This window comes from Doryrhamphus excisus, linkage group LG1 (assembly GCF_037039965.1).
Source record: "Doryrhamphus excisus strain RoL-2023G ecotype Guam linkage group LG1, RoL_Dexc_Guam_v1.1, whole genome shotgun sequence".
Taxonomy (NCBI): Eukaryota; Metazoa; Chordata; class Actinopteri; order Syngnathiformes; family Syngnathidae; genus Doryrhamphus; species Doryrhamphus excisus.
The window spans coordinates 27,660,154-27,677,721 of record NC_136357.1 but is presented as its reverse complement, the minus strand read 5'-3'; the positions used below and the strand labels follow the sequence as shown (position 1 = coordinate 27,677,721).

The following is a 17,568-nucleotide window of genomic DNA, read 5'->3' as shown; positions in this document are numbered from 1 at the left end:
TTTCCATTGTTTCATTACTGATTTGGCACCGGTATCAATGAGGATATAAATGAAACTCACCCATCGTACAAAAAAACACGAACAGCTCAGAAGTTTTAATATCTAATATATTAATTAATATATTAATAAAATCTAATAAGAAACCACATTACATTTGTGTTGTAAATGAATTTTTGAATTTTTATTTGAGTTTGATTGAATCGTGAAGAATAAGCTAATTAAAAGCCGAGAAGTACCTGACGTGGGGGGGGGTTTGTTTTCTCCGAGTTGAACTTCCGGCGGGGCAGGAATGAAGGTGGCTGGAGGAGCACAGTGCAGTGTGACACAACAGGCCGGACCACAGCTCCAGGTTCTTCCCGCAGGGTCTTCATATTATTACGAAGAAAGAGAACCGTATCAAGCAAATGGTGGTTTTTACTGGAGGCGAACTACGAACCTTTTTTTAAAAAAAAAAATAATTTTTTTTTACGCTAACAGGCGCCGCTCGGTTTGCGGTTACTTATAATGGGGCAGCAAGGTAGGCTACCGCGGCTGTCGCCAGCAGCAGCAGCAGCGCTAACAACTTTATTTTTACGGACTAATGCCACGTTCAGGCGTTGTATAACCGCCTCTTAGCTAGGTGTAACACTCGTTTTATAAGACAATGGTGGCTTTTTAACACAAATTGCTTATTTAAGGCGCTATTTTTTTGAAATAACACAACCGCGCGGACGCTTAACTTCGACCATCTCTTCAATGCCCGGCCACCCGCATGAGAGGTCGACGTCGATAGAAACCAACAAAACAAACAAACCCCACTTCCGTCTTTATTATTATTATTATTATTATTAATATGCGTTATTATTATTATCCGAAAATGCGTTCCGGTTTGTTTTGGATGTGTCTCTGGTGCTTCCTTCGCCTCGGAGCCACCGGCCAAGAGCAGTCGACCCCGGCTGTTTGTTCCCCCTCATGCAGCTGCGATGAAGATGGAGGTGCCGACTGCTCCGGGAGGGGATTGACCACCGTGCCGACCGGCCTCAGTGCCTTCACCTACTACCTGTAAGTACCCAGCATATGCGACCCTTAAACCGGGTATGTTGTTTACTAAAAGATGTGCACCACATTAGTAGATCATGTTTTGGATTTGGGTGGCACTATTCTGCAAAAATATTATTCTGTTTTTGAATTGAGGTCACCATTCTATGGGATTATTTCACCCCCCCCCCCAAATACACATGATGTTAAGGGCTATGTGCATAAAACATAGTTATTCATTCATTTTCTATGTCATATCGAGATGACCGAGGGTGGAATTGAACTCGGGTTTCCTAGCTGTGAGGCCTGCGCACTAACCACTCCTTCACCGTGCCGCCATATTTTTATCAATACAGTCTAAAAAACCTCTTTACGACCTTGTATCAGAGCCCTCTAGCCATAAAATAACACCCCTATAGTCACCGTTACTCTCCTACCAGCCAATATAGTAGACATTAGTCAGCCAATCACAGGGCACATATAGACAAACAACCATTCACACTCACATTCATACCTATGTACAATTTGGAGTGGCTAATTAACCTAGCATGTTTTTTTGGAATGTGGGAGGAAACCGGAGTACCCGGAGAAAACCCACGCGTGCACGGCGGAGAACATGCAAACTCCACACAGAGATGGCCGAGGGTGGGAATTGAACCCTGGTCTCCTAGCTGTGAGGTCTGCGCGCTAACCACTAGACCGCCGTGCTAAAGCATAGTTATCAAATTCATTAATTCGTTCATTTTATACCGCTTTTCCTCACGAGGGTCGCGGGGGTGCTGGAGCCTATCCCAGCTGTCTTCGGGCGAGAGGCGGGGTACACCCTGGACTGGTGGCCAGCCAATCACAGGGCACATATAGACAAACAACCATTCACACTCACATTCATACCTATGGACAATTTGGAGTCGCTAATTAACCTAGCATGTTTTTTTGGAATGTGGGAGGAAACCGGAGTACCCGGAGAAAACCCACGCGTGCACGGGGAGAACATGCAAACTCCACACAGAGGGTGGGAATTGAACCCTGGTCTCCTAGCTGTGAGGTCTGCGCCGTGCTAAAACATAGTTATCAAATTCATTAATTTGTTCATTTTATACCGCTTTTCCTCACGAGGGTCGTGGGGGTGGGGGGGGGGGGTGCTGGAGCCTATCCCAGCAGGAGTACAGCAGGAGTACCGGGAGTACTGCAATGATATCAGCCTCCCTCCCTCTGGGCTCCTGAGCTCAGAAGCAGCATTGCAGCGCCATCTATGGAATGTGGGAGGAAATCGGAGTACCCGAAGAAAAGTCGAGAGTGGGATTGAACTCGGGGTCTCCTAGCTGTGAGGCCCGCGTGGCAACCACTCGACCACCGTGCATTTCATTCACATGACGTAAATTCACGTAAATTCTGTTTTCATTGGCCAATTTCGAGATTCCATTTGCGTTGCCGCAGAAATCCCGGGTTGCCAAATGGTGTACACAAAAAAAAAAAAAAAAAAAAATCAAGGTGTGTTTCTTGCATCAGGCGTCCACTCCGTAAACAAACACAGTGTAGCCCATCCGGGAGTCCTGGCTCGCGGTGGTTCCGGACTGAAAGCCAGATCCTGAACACCTCATCCAATGTTTATAAATTCACTGATTAATTTTCACTAGCTGTGAAAGTCCTGAATTGCGAATCAGTCACCGTTTAACCAAGAATGTTGGCAGAGAGGAAAAAAATTCGAATAATTAGTCGTTGGAAACTGTAACAGAGTGGGAATAGGTAACCGGGGAAAGTGTTAGGGAGTCGACAAGGGAAGGGGGGGTTGAGATTTAATATTTTTCCTTTTTTACAAGTCCTCCTACTTTGACTGACTGGCTTCTTTCACCTCTGCTGACCAAGAACAAAAGTATCATTCATTAAAAAAAAAAAAAAAAAAAAAAAAAATGGGGGCTATGGGCACCAGTGGCGAGAGGCAGGCAAACCTCACGAGTGAACTACAGGACCCCTGATGGCATGACAAACCCGCCCCCCCCCCAGTCTTCAACCTAGTACAGTACTGGGAGCTACCTGTTGACACTTCTGAAGGCGCAGGAGTTGACACAACTCCAGTAAACTACATATTTTCGGAAGGTGTGTTTGCCTCACATGGCGTGCAGGTCCTCATAATTTTCTCTCCTTTGCTCCCCCCCCCCTTCCTCCGACAAAGCAGTTTCTCATCGAAAAAAAAACAACAGTCTTGATTTGCTGACTGTTTGCTGACCATTTTGTACCGCTTACCCCTTGGTCAGGGTCAACTACTCACACTGACTTGCAGTCGTCTTATATTTGTATGTATTTATTTTTGCTTTATTTTAGATTTATTCCATCAGTATTTAATATACATTTTTTTTTTTTATCCTTTAATTGATTTATGGGCTTTGCGCAGCTAGGAGACCCGGGTTCAATTCCACCCTCTGCCATCTCTGTGTGGAGTTTGCACGTTCTCCCCGTGCATGCGTGGGTTTTCTCCGGGTACTCCGGTTTCCTCCCACGTTCCAAAAAAAAAAAAACATGATGTGCAATATATATCACTATATTACTAGTTACAGTTACTATGGTACCCATTATGTTATTGTATGGTCATATCACCTCGTACTTAGGTACGTGACAAAAAAAAAAAATCAATTATATTAGGAAAGCAGGAAGTGAACAAATGTAACAGTTACTGATTGTAAAAGTACCAGATGGAAGGGTAGGATTTAATAAGCTTTGCTTCTTTCTAGGGCGGCATGGTGGTCAAGTGGTTAGCGCGCATACCTCACGGCTAGGAGACCAGCGTTCAATTCCACCCTCGGCCATCTGAGTTTGCATGTTCTCCCCGTGCATGCGTGGGTTTTCTCCGGGTACTCCGGTTTCCTCCCACATTCCAAAAAAAAAAAAAACATGCTAGGTTAATTAGCGACTCCAAATTGTCCATAGGTATGAATGTGAGTGTGAATGGTTGTTTGTCTATATGTGCCCTGTGATTGGCTGGCTAATGTCTACTATATTGGCTGGTAGGAGAGTAACGGTGACTATAGGGGTGTTATTTAATGGCTAGAGGGCTCTGATACAAGGTCGTAAAGAGGTTTTTTATACTGTATTGATAAAAATATGGCGGCACGGTGGTCAAGTGGTTAGTGCGCAGGCCTCACAGCTCGGATACCCGAGTTCAATTCCACCCTCGGTCATCTCGTTTTCCTCCCACATTCCAAAAAAAAAACATGCTAGGTTAATTAGCAACTCCAAATTGTCCATAGGTATGAATGTGAGTGTGAATGGTTGTTTGTCTATATGTGCCCTGTGATTGGCTTGCCACCAGTCAAGGGTGTAACCCCGCCTCTCGTTCGAAGACGGCTGGGATAGGCTCCAGCACTCCCCGCGACCCTCGTGAGGATAAGCGGTAGAAAATGAATGAATTCAAGTCCATTAATTTGTCGACTGCCAAATGCTGCCTCTGTCCACCAGAAGGAGGGAGGCTGATATCATTGCAGTACTCCGGGTACTCCGATTTTTTCCGGAACTGTTTTTTTTTTGGTGCTTTGCTTTTCCATTGTCGTAGTTACACAATTGGTTCGAAATTTCATTTTTTTTTTTTTTTTTTTATTGGTTCCACTCAGGCTCCAAAAGCTTGCTGGGCTATGCCGATTAACCGTTTAGCAAAAAGTCCACAAATTAGCTCAATTCATATATGACATTGCATTGCAACTGTAACAATGGAAAAACGCTATGAAAACACAGATACCAAAGGAGTTTGGACATTTGTAACGGCGAAGGACTGCGCCCAAACCCTGACCCATGTTGTGTTTTCGACTTTAATATAAGGAATATTTTACAATGTCTGATTACGACATGCAAGTCCTGAGTGGAGGAAAAAAAATTTTTTTTTGGGGGGGGGGGGCACACACACACAAGGTCCTGGAGAGATCTGGCAATGAAATTCAAGATGACCAAATTGAGAGTGAAAAACGGGGGCGGAGGGTGTCGGTTCGTTTGTAAATCCAGGATTTCTTTGTTGTTTTTGTTTTTTTTTTTTACTTTTATTTAATGCATGGCGTCCAGAGCTTTTTTTCCCGAAGCCTCTCATTCTGCAAGAGTTTTCCATTTCTCAGAAATTCAAGATGACCAAATTGAGAGTGAAAAACGGGGAGGGGGCTGCGGAGGGTGTTGTTGTTTTTGTTTTTTTTTACTTTTATTTAATGCATGGCATCCAGAGCTTTTTTTTTCCGAAGCCCCCCATTCTGCAAGAGTTTTCCATTTCTCTGAAATTCAAGATGACGAAATTGAGAGTGAAAAACGGGGGGGCTGCGGAGAGTGTTGTTGTTTTTGTTTTTTTTACTTTTATTTAATGCATGGCGTCCAGAGCTTTTTTTCCCGAAGCCCCCCATTCTGCAAGAGTTTTCCATTTCTCTGAAATTCAAGATGACGAAATTGAGAGTGAAAAACCGGGGGGCTGCGGAGAGTGTTGTTGTTTTTGTTTTTTTTTACTTTTATTTAATGCATTAAATAAAAGGGGGCTGCGGAGAGATCTGGCAATGAAATTCAAGATGACCAAATTGAGAGTGAAAAACGGGGGCGGAGGGTGTCGGTTCGTTTGTAAATCCAGGATTTCTTTGTTGTTTTTGTTTTTTTTTTTTACTTTTATTTAATGCATGGCGTCCAGAGCTTTTTTTCCCGAAGCCTCTCATTCTGCAAGAGTTTTCCATTTCTCAGAAATTCAAGATGACCAAATTGAGAGTGAAAAACGGGGAGGGGGCTGCGGAGGGTGTTGTTGTTTTTGTTTTTTTTTACTTTTATTTAATGCATGGCATCCAGAGCTTTTTTTTTTCCGAAGCCCCCCATTCTGCAAGAGTTTTCCATTTCTCTGAAATTCAAGATGACCAAATTGAGAGTGAAAAACAGGTGGGGGGGGGTGCAGAGGGTGTTGTTGTTTTTGTTTTTTTTACTTTTATTTAATGCATGGCATCCAGAGCTTTTTTTTCCTGAAGCCCCCCATTCTGCAAGAGTTTTCCATTTCTCTGAAATTCAAGATGACCAAATTGAGAGTGAAAAACGGGTGGGGGGGGGGGATGCGGAGGGTGTCGGTTCGTTTCTAAATCCAGGATTTCTTTGTTGTTTTTGTTTTTTTTCACTTTTATTTAATGCATGGCGTCAAGAGCTTTTTTTTTCGAAAAAAAAAATTATTTTTGCACACAGCTCATTTTAGCCATAAATAGATATTCTCCATATACACGGAATAAGTGTGTCATTAAAAAAATCTCTTGCCTATGCAGTCGGAATTGCAGTTTTTGTATGCAGAGGCTGACATAATGAACTCATCGGTTCAATTCCCCCGGGGGAAAATTTTTTACCAGGTTTTGAAGTACAGTTAAGCAACAAGGTTTGTTGTCGTTTTCCAGCATAATGGTTTATTGTTTTTTTTGGGGGGGGGGCTTGCTTTCAAAGTGCAAGTGGTTTATCTTCTTGCTCCATGGTTTCATGGCAGTGGTCGGTGTCATTTCCTGCTTTGTGGTATTTACAGCCCACAGATAAACCAGATTATCTGTATCGGCTCCAATTGAAGCTGCATTCTTTGTCTGATAACGTGAACCTCACACCCTGTTTGAATCTCCTACCTGAAACGCTGAACAATAGCAAATACGACCACCGGGAGTTTTCACCGTACAGTAGCAGTTTTATAGTTTTTAAAAAATGAGGCAATACCGTGTTGCATTATATCGGCCTGAATATCAAATCACCGAGATATTGTTACTCCCAATACAGCCTCGCTAGCACGTCTATCCGGATAGAGCCCATGTGATCGTGACGACCGTTTTTTTTTTTTTTTTTTTTTTTTGCAAGGCGTTGTCAGTCAGTCGTGCAAAACTTGCCATGCACAAGTTTCTCGTGGCGGCACAGAACTGGCGAAGTTGAAAGCGACCGACCGATTTGACATGGCGAATCTGTTAGCGGCGTCGCACGGGACGGCCAAAAGTCGTTGGCCATGACAGAAAAAAATGCCAGCCAATCACAGGGCACATATAGACAAACAACCATTCACACTCACATTCATACCTATGGACAATTTGGAGTCGCTAATTAACCTAGCATGTTTTTGGAATGTGGGAGGAAACCGGAGTACCCGGCACGCATGGGGAGAACATGCAAACTCCACTCAGAGATGGCCGAGGGTGGAATTGAACCCTGGTCTCCTAGCCGTGAGGTCTGCGCGCTAACCACTCGACCGCCATGCCGCCCTAGGAAGAAGCAAAGCTTATTAAATCCTACCCCTCCATCTGGTACTTTTACAGTCACTAACTGTTATATTTGTTCACTTCCTGCTTTCCTAATATAATTGAAGTTTGTTTTTTTTGTTCATTCATTTTCTACCACTTTTCCTTACGAGGGTTGCGGGGGGTGCTGGAGCCTATCCCAGCTGTCTTCGAACGAGAGGCGGGGTACACCCCAGACTGGTGGCCAACCAATCACAGGGCACATATAGACAAACAACCATTCACACTCACATTCATACCTATGGACAATTTGGAGTCGCTAATTAACCTAGCATGTTTTTTTTTTGGAATGTGGGAGGACACCGGAGTACCCGGAGAAAACCCACGCATGCAAACGGGGAGAAAATGCAAACGCCACACAGAGATGGCCGAGGGTGGAATTGAACCCTGGTCTCCTAGCCGTGCGGTCTGCACGCTAACCACTCGACCGCCATGCCGCGGTCCACAATATGAAGCTTTTAATATCGAACATGAAATAGAATAATTTTTTACATTTGTTCACTTCCTGCTTTCCTAATATAATTGAAGTTTTGTTTTTTTTTTTTTAATTTTTTGTCACATATCGAAGTACGAGGTGATATGACCATACGATGACATAATGGGTACCATAGTAACTGTCACTAACTGTAACTAGTAATATAGTGATATATATTGCACATCACGACTGGTTCAAGACTCTTTATCCTTATATTTGACTTGCAAGTATTTCCATATTTCTGAATATACCGTATCCAAACAACACATGGGATTGATATTTAGCAATACCGGATTATGTAACCATTTAGTCTTGTCATCATTTATCACAGCTGCATTTTTTTTTTCGTGTGTGTGTCCTCTTCAATCTGTCGAAACCAGGACAGACCAAGGACCTTGATGAGTAAAGCAGCCAGAAATGGTGAGGGAGGAAGGGACGCTACAGTCCTATGCAGGCCTCCCATCATCTGCGTACGAGCAACAAAATCTGCACTTAATCTTTCCTGAACATGTTAAATTGTTTGGCAGCGTTTCCCAAGTGGACTACGGAATAACGGAGGATAAGGACTGGGTTGTTGGAAGCGTCGCTGCAGCTATACGGTCTAAGTAACTGTACCGGCGAGTGAATGTACTGTAGATGGATTATAGATAGTAGCAGCCATGATGAGTGTATGGATTGTATGCGTAGTTTAAGTGTAGTCGGGACTGCGGAAGACGGCAATATGATCCTTGTCGGATTTTTTGGGGGGCCCCCACACACAGAAGGTCCTGGAGAGATCTGGCAATGAAATTCAAGATGACCAAATTGAGAGTGAAAAACGGGGGCGGGGGATGTCGGTTCATTTCTAAATCCAGGATTTCTTTGTTGTTTTTGTTTTTTTTTACTTTTATTTAATGCATGGCGTCCAGAGCTTTTTTTTCTCGAAGCCTCTCATTCTGCAAGAGTTTTCCATTTCTCTGAAATTCAAGATGACCAAATTGTGAGTGAAAAACGGGACGAGGGCTGCGGAGGGTGTTGTTGTTTTAGTTTTTTTTACTTTTATTTAATGCATGGCGTCCAGAGCTTTTTTTTTTCAAAGCCTCTCATTCTGCAAGAGTTTTCCATTTCTCTGAAATTCAAGATGACCAAATTGAGAGTGAAAAACGGCGGAGGGTGTCGGTTCATTTCTAAAGCCCGGATTTTTTTCTTGTTTTTGTTTTTTTTTACTTTTATTTAATGCATGGCGTCCAGAGCTTTTTTTTCCCGAAGCCTCTCATTCTGCAAGAGTTTTCCATTTCTCTGAAATTCAAGATGACCAAATTGAGAGTGAAAAACGGGGGGGCTGCAGAGGGTGTCGGTTCATTTCTAAATCCCGGATTTTTTTCTTGTTTTTTTTTTTTTTTTTAACTTTTATTTAATGCATGGCATCCAGAGCTTTTTTTTCAAAGCCTCTCATTCTGCAAGAGTTTTCCATTTCTCTGAAATTCAAGATGACCAAATTGAGAATGAAAAACGGGTGGGGGGGGGGGGGGGGCTGCAGAGGGTGTCGGTTCATTTCTAAATCCCGGATTTCTTTGTTGTTTTTGTTTTTTTTTTTTTACTTTTATTTAATGCATGGCGTCCAGAGCTTTTTCCAAGTCTCTCATTCTGCAAGAGTTTTCCATTTATCTGGAAGAATTCCATTCATCAGCAATTTTCCCTTTTTAAAACATGCGTTGTGATATTAGCCTTTTGTGTGCAAGCAAATCAAGTCTTGTGTGCATATTTTTTCATGCCGCTACACGCTCACTTCGAAGCCGGATTGAACAGTGAGGATCCCCCCGGGGGCTGAAGTGACGTGAATCCAAAAAGAAAAAAAAAAAAAGAATAGGAGTATTAATAAGTGACAAGCACGCTATTGTTTGCTTTCTTACTTTTGTGTGTTTTAGTTGAAATTAATCAAGTTTGCTACGTAGATTTCACAATTTAGCCAAAGACAAATGTTGGAAGAGTCCCGATAAAAACTCCCTCAAAGCAAGAAGGTTCTGGGCTCCATGTTTTCTTGCTGGGTTAAGTGTGCAAAATACACGTACAACACGTTCAAGACCTTTAAAGCAGGGGTCAGCAACCCACGGCTCCCGAACCTATTGGGGTTGGAGTAACCATGTTTGTCATGGTTTACATTTAATTTACCCAGATATTTATGTACATTTATATCTTCAATATTAGCAAGATCAGATACTAGGAAAAGTACTCGATCAACTCCGCTTTTTCTACTCTGGACTACTTTGATACCCCCAAAATTCCTTCTAAATCTGGCAGTCAGATAAACCTTTATAAGTTTATAAGATATTGTTTTTGAGTTATGTTTTGCGGCTCCAGTCTATTTTCCTTCAGTGAGCGAGGAGGTAAAATGTCTCTTTTGATAGGAAAGGTTGCCGACCCCTGTTTTTAATTATTTTTAAATCATGTATAATTTTCATTAAATTAATACATTTAATTTTATGCACAATATATTTAATATGAATTAATCCATATTTTTAAAATTATTTTATATATATTTTTATTATTATTATATAAAACAGACAAACACGCGTAGCAGTGCAGCAGTTTTTAGCATGCCCTAGGCCAGGGGTGTGCAAATACTTTGACTTGTGGGCCGGGTACAAAATGAATAGAAAATAATTAGTTTAAAATCATGTATAATTTTCATTAAATTAATACATTTAAATTTATGCACAATATATTTAATATGAATTAATCCATATTTTTAAAATTATTTTGTATATATTTTTATTATTATTATTATTATATAAAACAGACAAACACGCGTAGCAGTGTAGCAGTTTTTAGCATGCCCTAGGCCAGGGGTGTGCAAATACTTTGACTTGTGGGCCGGGTACAAAATGAATAGAAAATAATTAGTTTAAAATCATGTATAATTTTCATTAAATTAAAACATTTAATTTTATGCACAATATATTTAATATGAATTAATCCATATTTTTAAAATTATTTTATATATATTTTTATTATTATTATATAAAACAGACAAACACGCGTAGCAGCGCAGCAGTTTTTAGCATGCCCTAATACTTTGACTCGTGGGCCGCATTGAGTTAACAAAATTGTCTCGGGGGGGGGGGTAGTACATATATTTAACACACACACACTCACACTATTTTATGCTTATAATTTTCCTTTTGTTCCATTTCCTTTTTTTCCATTTGTTCACTTCCTGCTTTCTTAAAAAAAATTGAAGTTTGTTTTTTTTGGGTTTTTTTTTTTTTGTCACGTACCGCAGTACGAGGTGATATGACCATATCATATCATATGACCATACAATGACATAATGGGTACCATAGTAACTGTCACTAACTGTAACTGCAACATGCATTTTGTGTATAATAATGACTTTATGTCGTTTCTCCTCCGCAGAGACGTGAGCATGAACAACATCACGGAGCTCCCAGCGAATGTTTTCAAGAATTTCCCCTATCTGGAGGAGCTGTGAGTACATGCCTGGGGTTTTCTTTCATTAGCGGCGTATTGACACAGTACAATGTTGACATGAGGGCCCGGGCTTCATTGCTACGGACCTGCTTATTTGACTTAGCACCGCAACACATGGCATGGGGGCATTCCATGTCCTCCGCCGGGGGGGGGGGGAGATAAGCACGCTCTAAATGTAAAAAAAAAAAAAAAAAAAAAAAGTAAGGGTCACGTGACATCCTGAGAGGATTGATGGGTGTTTTTGTGAGTGTTTTTCTAAATGTTTGGATACCTGGCTTTTTTTTTGGGGGGGGGGGGTGGTGAGATAGTATCGGTCTACCTGATATCGGGTATCGTGCTGCCCAGAGAATGCTAAGTGACCGGCGAGTAACCGAACTCCGGTTGATTCCAACAACCCTGCCTCCGATCTTTCAGCAGTCTTCTTTTTTACATCCGCCATTTAAATTCCCCTGAATTCGGTTTACCGTTCATACAATTGCATTGAGGAAGCGATTTGGGGAAAAAAATTGTTCCCATGAGTCCTAACCTGTCTAGCATTTGTTATTATTGTTCCTTCGAAAAAAAAAAACAAAAAAAAAAAAACCTTGATTGACACGACTCCAGTTCCTGTCTATGTTTATTTAACCTTCTCATGCAACAAGTCCTAAGACTCGTCTCGGTGAACATTGTCGGAGGGCCTCCTTTTCTTCCCAGCTGCTGCAGTGTCAGTGAACCAGAGCGGCGCCCCTCCTCCCAACCCCCCCTAAGCCCCCGCCGCCCCTCCGAGGGCTGCAAGGCTTGACAGAAAAGAAGTAAAAGAGGGGCAGGCCATACACGTGCAAAACCGGAACTGACACCGGGAAAAAAGAATATTCCTTCGTGCCTAGTCACGCCTTGCTAGTGTTTTAGTCCGCGTTGCCAAATGCACAACCCGAGTATGACATGATGACAGGTATGCCATGTTTCTTTCAGTGTTTTTTTTATTTTAACCAGCAGGTGATATCAATCAAACGGATGAAGTACGTCAGATAAAGTAGCTCATGGATGAATTTTTCAATGTAAAATTGCACTTTTGTCATTCCCACAGGACTACAATCTATTTGTGGCTAGCTGCGAGAGTGCTACTAGATATCAATCGCACAATTTGCATCGTTCGCACAAAACCGCGGCTTGAGTGGGGATTTATGGGTAAAACTGAGCCTTTTGGTTTGTGAATATGCAATGTTATTTTGTTCTTTCATTCATTCATTTTCTACCGCTACGTTAAAAAGCCATAACATTTCAGTATGGGGAATCAAACTATGGGATGGATTGAGTGAGGAAGTCAAACAATGCACAACGATGAGCCAATTCAAGAAACAATACAAGCTGTAAATGTAATAAACTGTATTATGGAAAGCAGGAAGTGAACAAATGTAACAGTTACTGATTGTAAAAGTACCAGATGGAGGGGTAGGATTTAATAAGCTTTGCTTCTTCTTACTCCTTCCTCCGACTAAGACTAAACAGTGCCCCGGTACGTGACAAAAAATAAAAATAAATAAAACTAAAATAAAATATAACAAAAATTAAAAAATAATAAAATAAAATTTAATGAATAAATCACTTAAATTATATTAGGAAAGCAGGAAGTGAACAAATGTAACAGTTACTGATTGTAAAAGTACCAGATGGAGGGCTAGGATTTAATAAGCTTTGCTTCTTCCTACTCCTTCCTCCGACAAAGACTAAGCAGCGCCTCGGTACGTGACAAAAATAAAAATAAATAAAACGAAAATAAAATGAAAATAAAACAGAAATAAAACTAAAATAAAACTAAAATTAAAAAACAATAAAATAAAATTTAATGAATAAATCACTTAAATTATATTAGGAAAGCAGGAAGTGAACAAATGTAACAGTTACTGATTGTAAAAGTACCAGATGGAGGGCTAGGATTTAATAAGCTTTGCTTCTTCCTACTCCTTCCTCCGACAAAGACTAAGCAGCGCCTCGGTACGTGACAAAAAATAAAAATAAATAAAATGAAAATAAAACAATACTAAAACGGAAATAAAACTAAAATAAAACTAAAATTAAAAAACAATAAAATAAAATTTAATGAATAAATCACTTAAATTATATTAGGAAAGCAGGAAGTGAACGAATGTAACAGTTACTGATTGTAAAAGTACCAGATGGAGGGGTAGGATTTAATAAGCTTTGCTTCTTCCTACTCCTTCCTCCGACAAAGACTAAGCAGCGCCTCGGTACGTGACAAAAAATAAAAATAAATAAAACGAAAATAAAACGAAAATAAAACTAAAATAAAATGTAATGAATAAATCACTTAAATTGTATTAGGAAAGCAGGAAGTGAACAAATGTAACAGTTACTGATTGTAAAAGTACCAGATGGAGGGGTAGGATTTAATAAGCTTTGCTTCTTCCTACTCCTTTTTGGACATGTGGAACTGCGAACCGATTATGTGATGCATTCAATTGTAATCTGATGCATGTTCAAATGAAATAATTCCATTATTATTACCATTATATTTCATACATATGGACAGGCTATGACAGACATGTCTTTGACACGCATGTTCCATGTTGAACCACATTTCTGCAGAAATGTTTTACACAAAACAGCGCCTCTGCAGGTTGCAGCCAATACTGCACTCAATTTTTATTTTTTAAAAAACCTTATTGAGAGATTTGCACTCCTCAAATTTCCTTGATACTACAAACACAGGAAAAATTTCATTCCACCAGAAGAAAAAGCATTAGTTTCCTTTCGGAGAGAAACTAATATGAACATAATTTGCATAAAACCCCAGCAATGTCTAGCAGGAAATCGTATTTTTACCGTTCCTTTTCCTCTGGGACGTGAAAGGCATGCGGTCCTCGAACACAACCCGGCCTTAGTTCTTGGCCTCACACCCTGCGGCTCTTGTTGCAGGGGTTTTTAGTCTGGTCACTCATATTGCCGGGTGATAAATCTGTCGCTAATCTCTCAGGCCCTGATAGTATACTCGGGCTGTGTGTCCTACTCAGCCTTTTCCATGCTTATCCACACACACACATACTTTCTGAATGTTGGCAACAGGAAAGGGAGGTGTCCCCGCAAACCTTTTTATGGGTTACCTGAGGATAAGTTAAAAATGTTAGCGAGAACGTGTTTATAAATGGCTCTATTCACGTTCTGCCACTTTGCCTAAGAGTTCTACTATGTGTGCTTCGGACTCGAAAACAAACACAAATTACCGACGGTGGAACGGTCCAGAAAGCACTTTTAGAAGTAGCCGAATTATACCCATCTGCAAGTTCATATATTACATGCGGAGTTCCTCAGGGGTCAATACTGTGACCAAAACTGTTCAACTTATACATCAATGATATCTCCAAATTGACGAAAAAGACTTAAAGCTGGTATTATTTGCGGATGATACCACTGCTTTTTTGTTCTGGAGGGAGTACAGACCGAATCATTAGAAAGGTCAGAGAAGAAATGGTCACACTAAAAAAAAAATGCTCTAATGATAATAGATTGTCCTTGAACCTAAATAAAACTAAAATCATGCGGTTTGCTAACAGCAGAAAGGACACGTACCAGCAAATACAAATAGACGGTGTAGACATTGAAAGGGTGAAGGAAAAAAAAAAATTCTGCGGATAGATATATATATATATATATATATATATATATATATATATATATATATATATATATATATATATATATTACAAACAACATAAGGAGGCCAGAAATATTTTAATATTGAACAAAGCAAAATTTATTCTATATCGCCTCGTACTTCGGTACGTGACAAAAAATAAAAATAAAATAAAAATATAAATATGATTAAAAATAAATAAATAAAAACTTAAATTACAAAAATAAAAGCTAAATAAATTAAATTGACACAAAAAATAAATAAAATATAATAAAAATTTAAAAATAAACAAATAAAACTAAAATAAAACTAAAATAAAACTAAAATAAAACTAAAATAAAACTAAAATAATAAAATAAAATAATAAAATAAAATAAAATTTAATGAATAAATCACTTAAATTATTTTAGGAAAGCAGGAAGTGAACAAATGTAACAGTTACTGATTGTAAAAGTACCAGATGGAGGGGTAGGATTTCATAAGCTTTGCTTCTTCCTACTCCTTTCGGACATGTGGAACTGTGAACTGATTATGTGATGCATTCAATTGTAATCTGACTAATTCAAATGAAATAATGTCTTTTATCGCCCAGGAGACTCGCAGGGAATGACCTGTCCTTCATCCACCCCGAAGCCCTGTCTGGACTACATCAGCTCAAAGTCCTGTAAGCATACACACCCTGGCCACCAGCACTGTCAACACTCTCATGTGGATACAAACACACACACACACACACACACACACACGGTGACAGTGTGAAGTTTTCCACCCACAGGGGGGGGGGGTGGAAAAGTAAATATTTCACGATGTTGTTGTGCAACATTGTGGCGCTGTTAGTTGGTCGCCCCCAAAACATTTAAGTTCACACTTCTACATATTTGGCCCCGCTACAGTGTATTACCGGTACATACACCTTGTGTTGCGCATACTTCACATTTGACTGCATATCGGTCGACATTCTGAAGTCCAAACAACGTAAGACATAAGTCGAAGTCCTGTAGAGGGAAGGTAGCTGAACCATGAGCCAATTCAGGAAACGATAAAAGCAGTTGATGTTTGCTAAATACAATAATAATATATATAATAAAATAATAAATAATAAAATAAAAAATATAAATATCATTAAAAATAAATAAGTAAAAACTTAAATTACAAAAATAAAAGCTAAATAAATTAAATTGACAAAAAATAAATAAATAAAATATAATAAAAAATTTAAAAATAATAAAAAAATTTTTTTTTAGGAAAGCAGGAAGTGAACAAATGTAACAGTTATTATATATTCTTGTTTCAAGTTTGAATCTTGGACTGATTGTAGGTATTTCAATCTATCCATTTTCCTCCGATTATCCGGGTCCCGGGTCGCAGAGGGGGGGGGGGGGGGGGCAGCAGTCTTAGTAGGGAAGCCCAGACTTCCCGGTCCCCGGCCACCTCCTCCTCGGTGAAATTCTGTCCATGAAAACTGTGAACAGAATCGGTGACAAAGGGAGGGAAGCCTTGGCGGACGCCAACGTTCACTGGAAACAAGCTCGATTTTGGACAAGGCAAAGCGAACCAAGCTCCTGCCCAGTTTGTACAAGGACCGGATGGCAACCCCCCAAAGGGACGCCGCAAGGGACACGGTCAAACGTCTTTTCCAAGTCCTTAAACCACATATAGACCAGTTGGGCAAACTCCCATGAAACTGAATTGGACCCCTTGTGGCAAAGGTTCGACCAACGTACCCTTCTGTCCAGCGCCCTGGAATAGACTTCCCAGGGGGGCTGAGGATTGTGATCCCCCTGTAGTTTACAACGTAAAGAGGGGGGCCACCACCCCGGTCTGCCAATCCAAAGGTACTGTTCCGGACTTCCACACAATGTTGAAGAGACGTGTCCGCCAAGACAGTCCCTCAACATCCGGAGCCTTGAGGAATTCTGGGGCGGAACTTGTCCACCCCCAGAACTTTTTTTTTTTTTGACCACCCCAGATACCTCCACACCACCACGGTGATGGAACTGTCCGGGTATGTGTCCTCAGACTCTGTCAGCGGGATTGATAAGGGCCTCAAAGTATTCCTTCCACTGTCCGAGTACGTCCCCAGTCGGGGTCATCAGGCCCCCGTCCCCACTGTAAACAATCAACAAAACGCTAAACAAAAAACAAATCGTAGATCCTCGTAGATATATGAAGGAGGAGAGGCTGCATCGCGGGAGTGAACAGGAAAAAAGACGGTATAAAGGTTGCATAGAGACTGTATGAACCATTTATTATTAAAGATCACTTTGTGGTGGAAAAATCTGGATATATATCGGATATCGATATTCAACCAAAATATCGCCCAGCCCTAGCGTGTATTGTACGATATTCTTAGAAATGTCAGTAGTATTGATATAAAATCATTTGCTTTTCATTTTGAGTTGAATTTGACACCATGAATATGTTCTTCCTCCCCAAGGATGCTCCAGAACAATCAACTTAAGACGGTACCCAGCCCCGCCCTGAGGAACCTCCATTCTCTCCAGTCTCTGTGAGTGATCCAATCAGCGCAGTCTTTTCGGTTACAGACCAATTGATCGTTCAGAACGTCGGCAAAGCGGAAAGTAAAGAACGGTATGATCCCTGGAATTGAACTCGGGTCTCATAGCTGTGAGGCCTGCGCGCTAACCACTCAGAGACCCGGTGAAAACTTGCAAACTCCACACAGAGATGCCCAAGCGGAGATTGGAACCCACTCT

General features: G+C 40.6%; 1 protein-coding gene across 7 annotated transcripts in view; it reads left to right on the top strand.

The window, feature by feature from the left end:
- Positions 1 to 463: 463 nt before the first annotated feature.
- The window catches only part of lgr4 (leucine-rich repeat containing G protein-coupled receptor 4), a 35,925-nt gene continuing 18,820 nt past the window's right edge, over positions 464 to 17,568 (top strand). For all 7 annotated transcript variants that reach the window (XR_013628056.1, XR_013628055.1, XR_013628058.1 and 4 more), the window contains exons 1-4: positions 464 to 1,041; positions 11,146 to 11,217; positions 15,444 to 15,515; positions 17,289 to 17,360. Coding sequence is in view for 2 of the 7 variants with exons in the window: in XM_058077039.2 (XP_057933022.2) it covers positions 833 to 1,041; positions 11,146 to 11,217; positions 15,444 to 15,515; positions 17,289 to 17,360 (425 nt within the window). In the remaining 5 variants the exon portion in view is untranslated. The remainder of the gene's footprint in view (positions 1,042 to 11,145; positions 11,218 to 15,443; positions 15,516 to 17,288; positions 17,361 to 17,568) is intronic.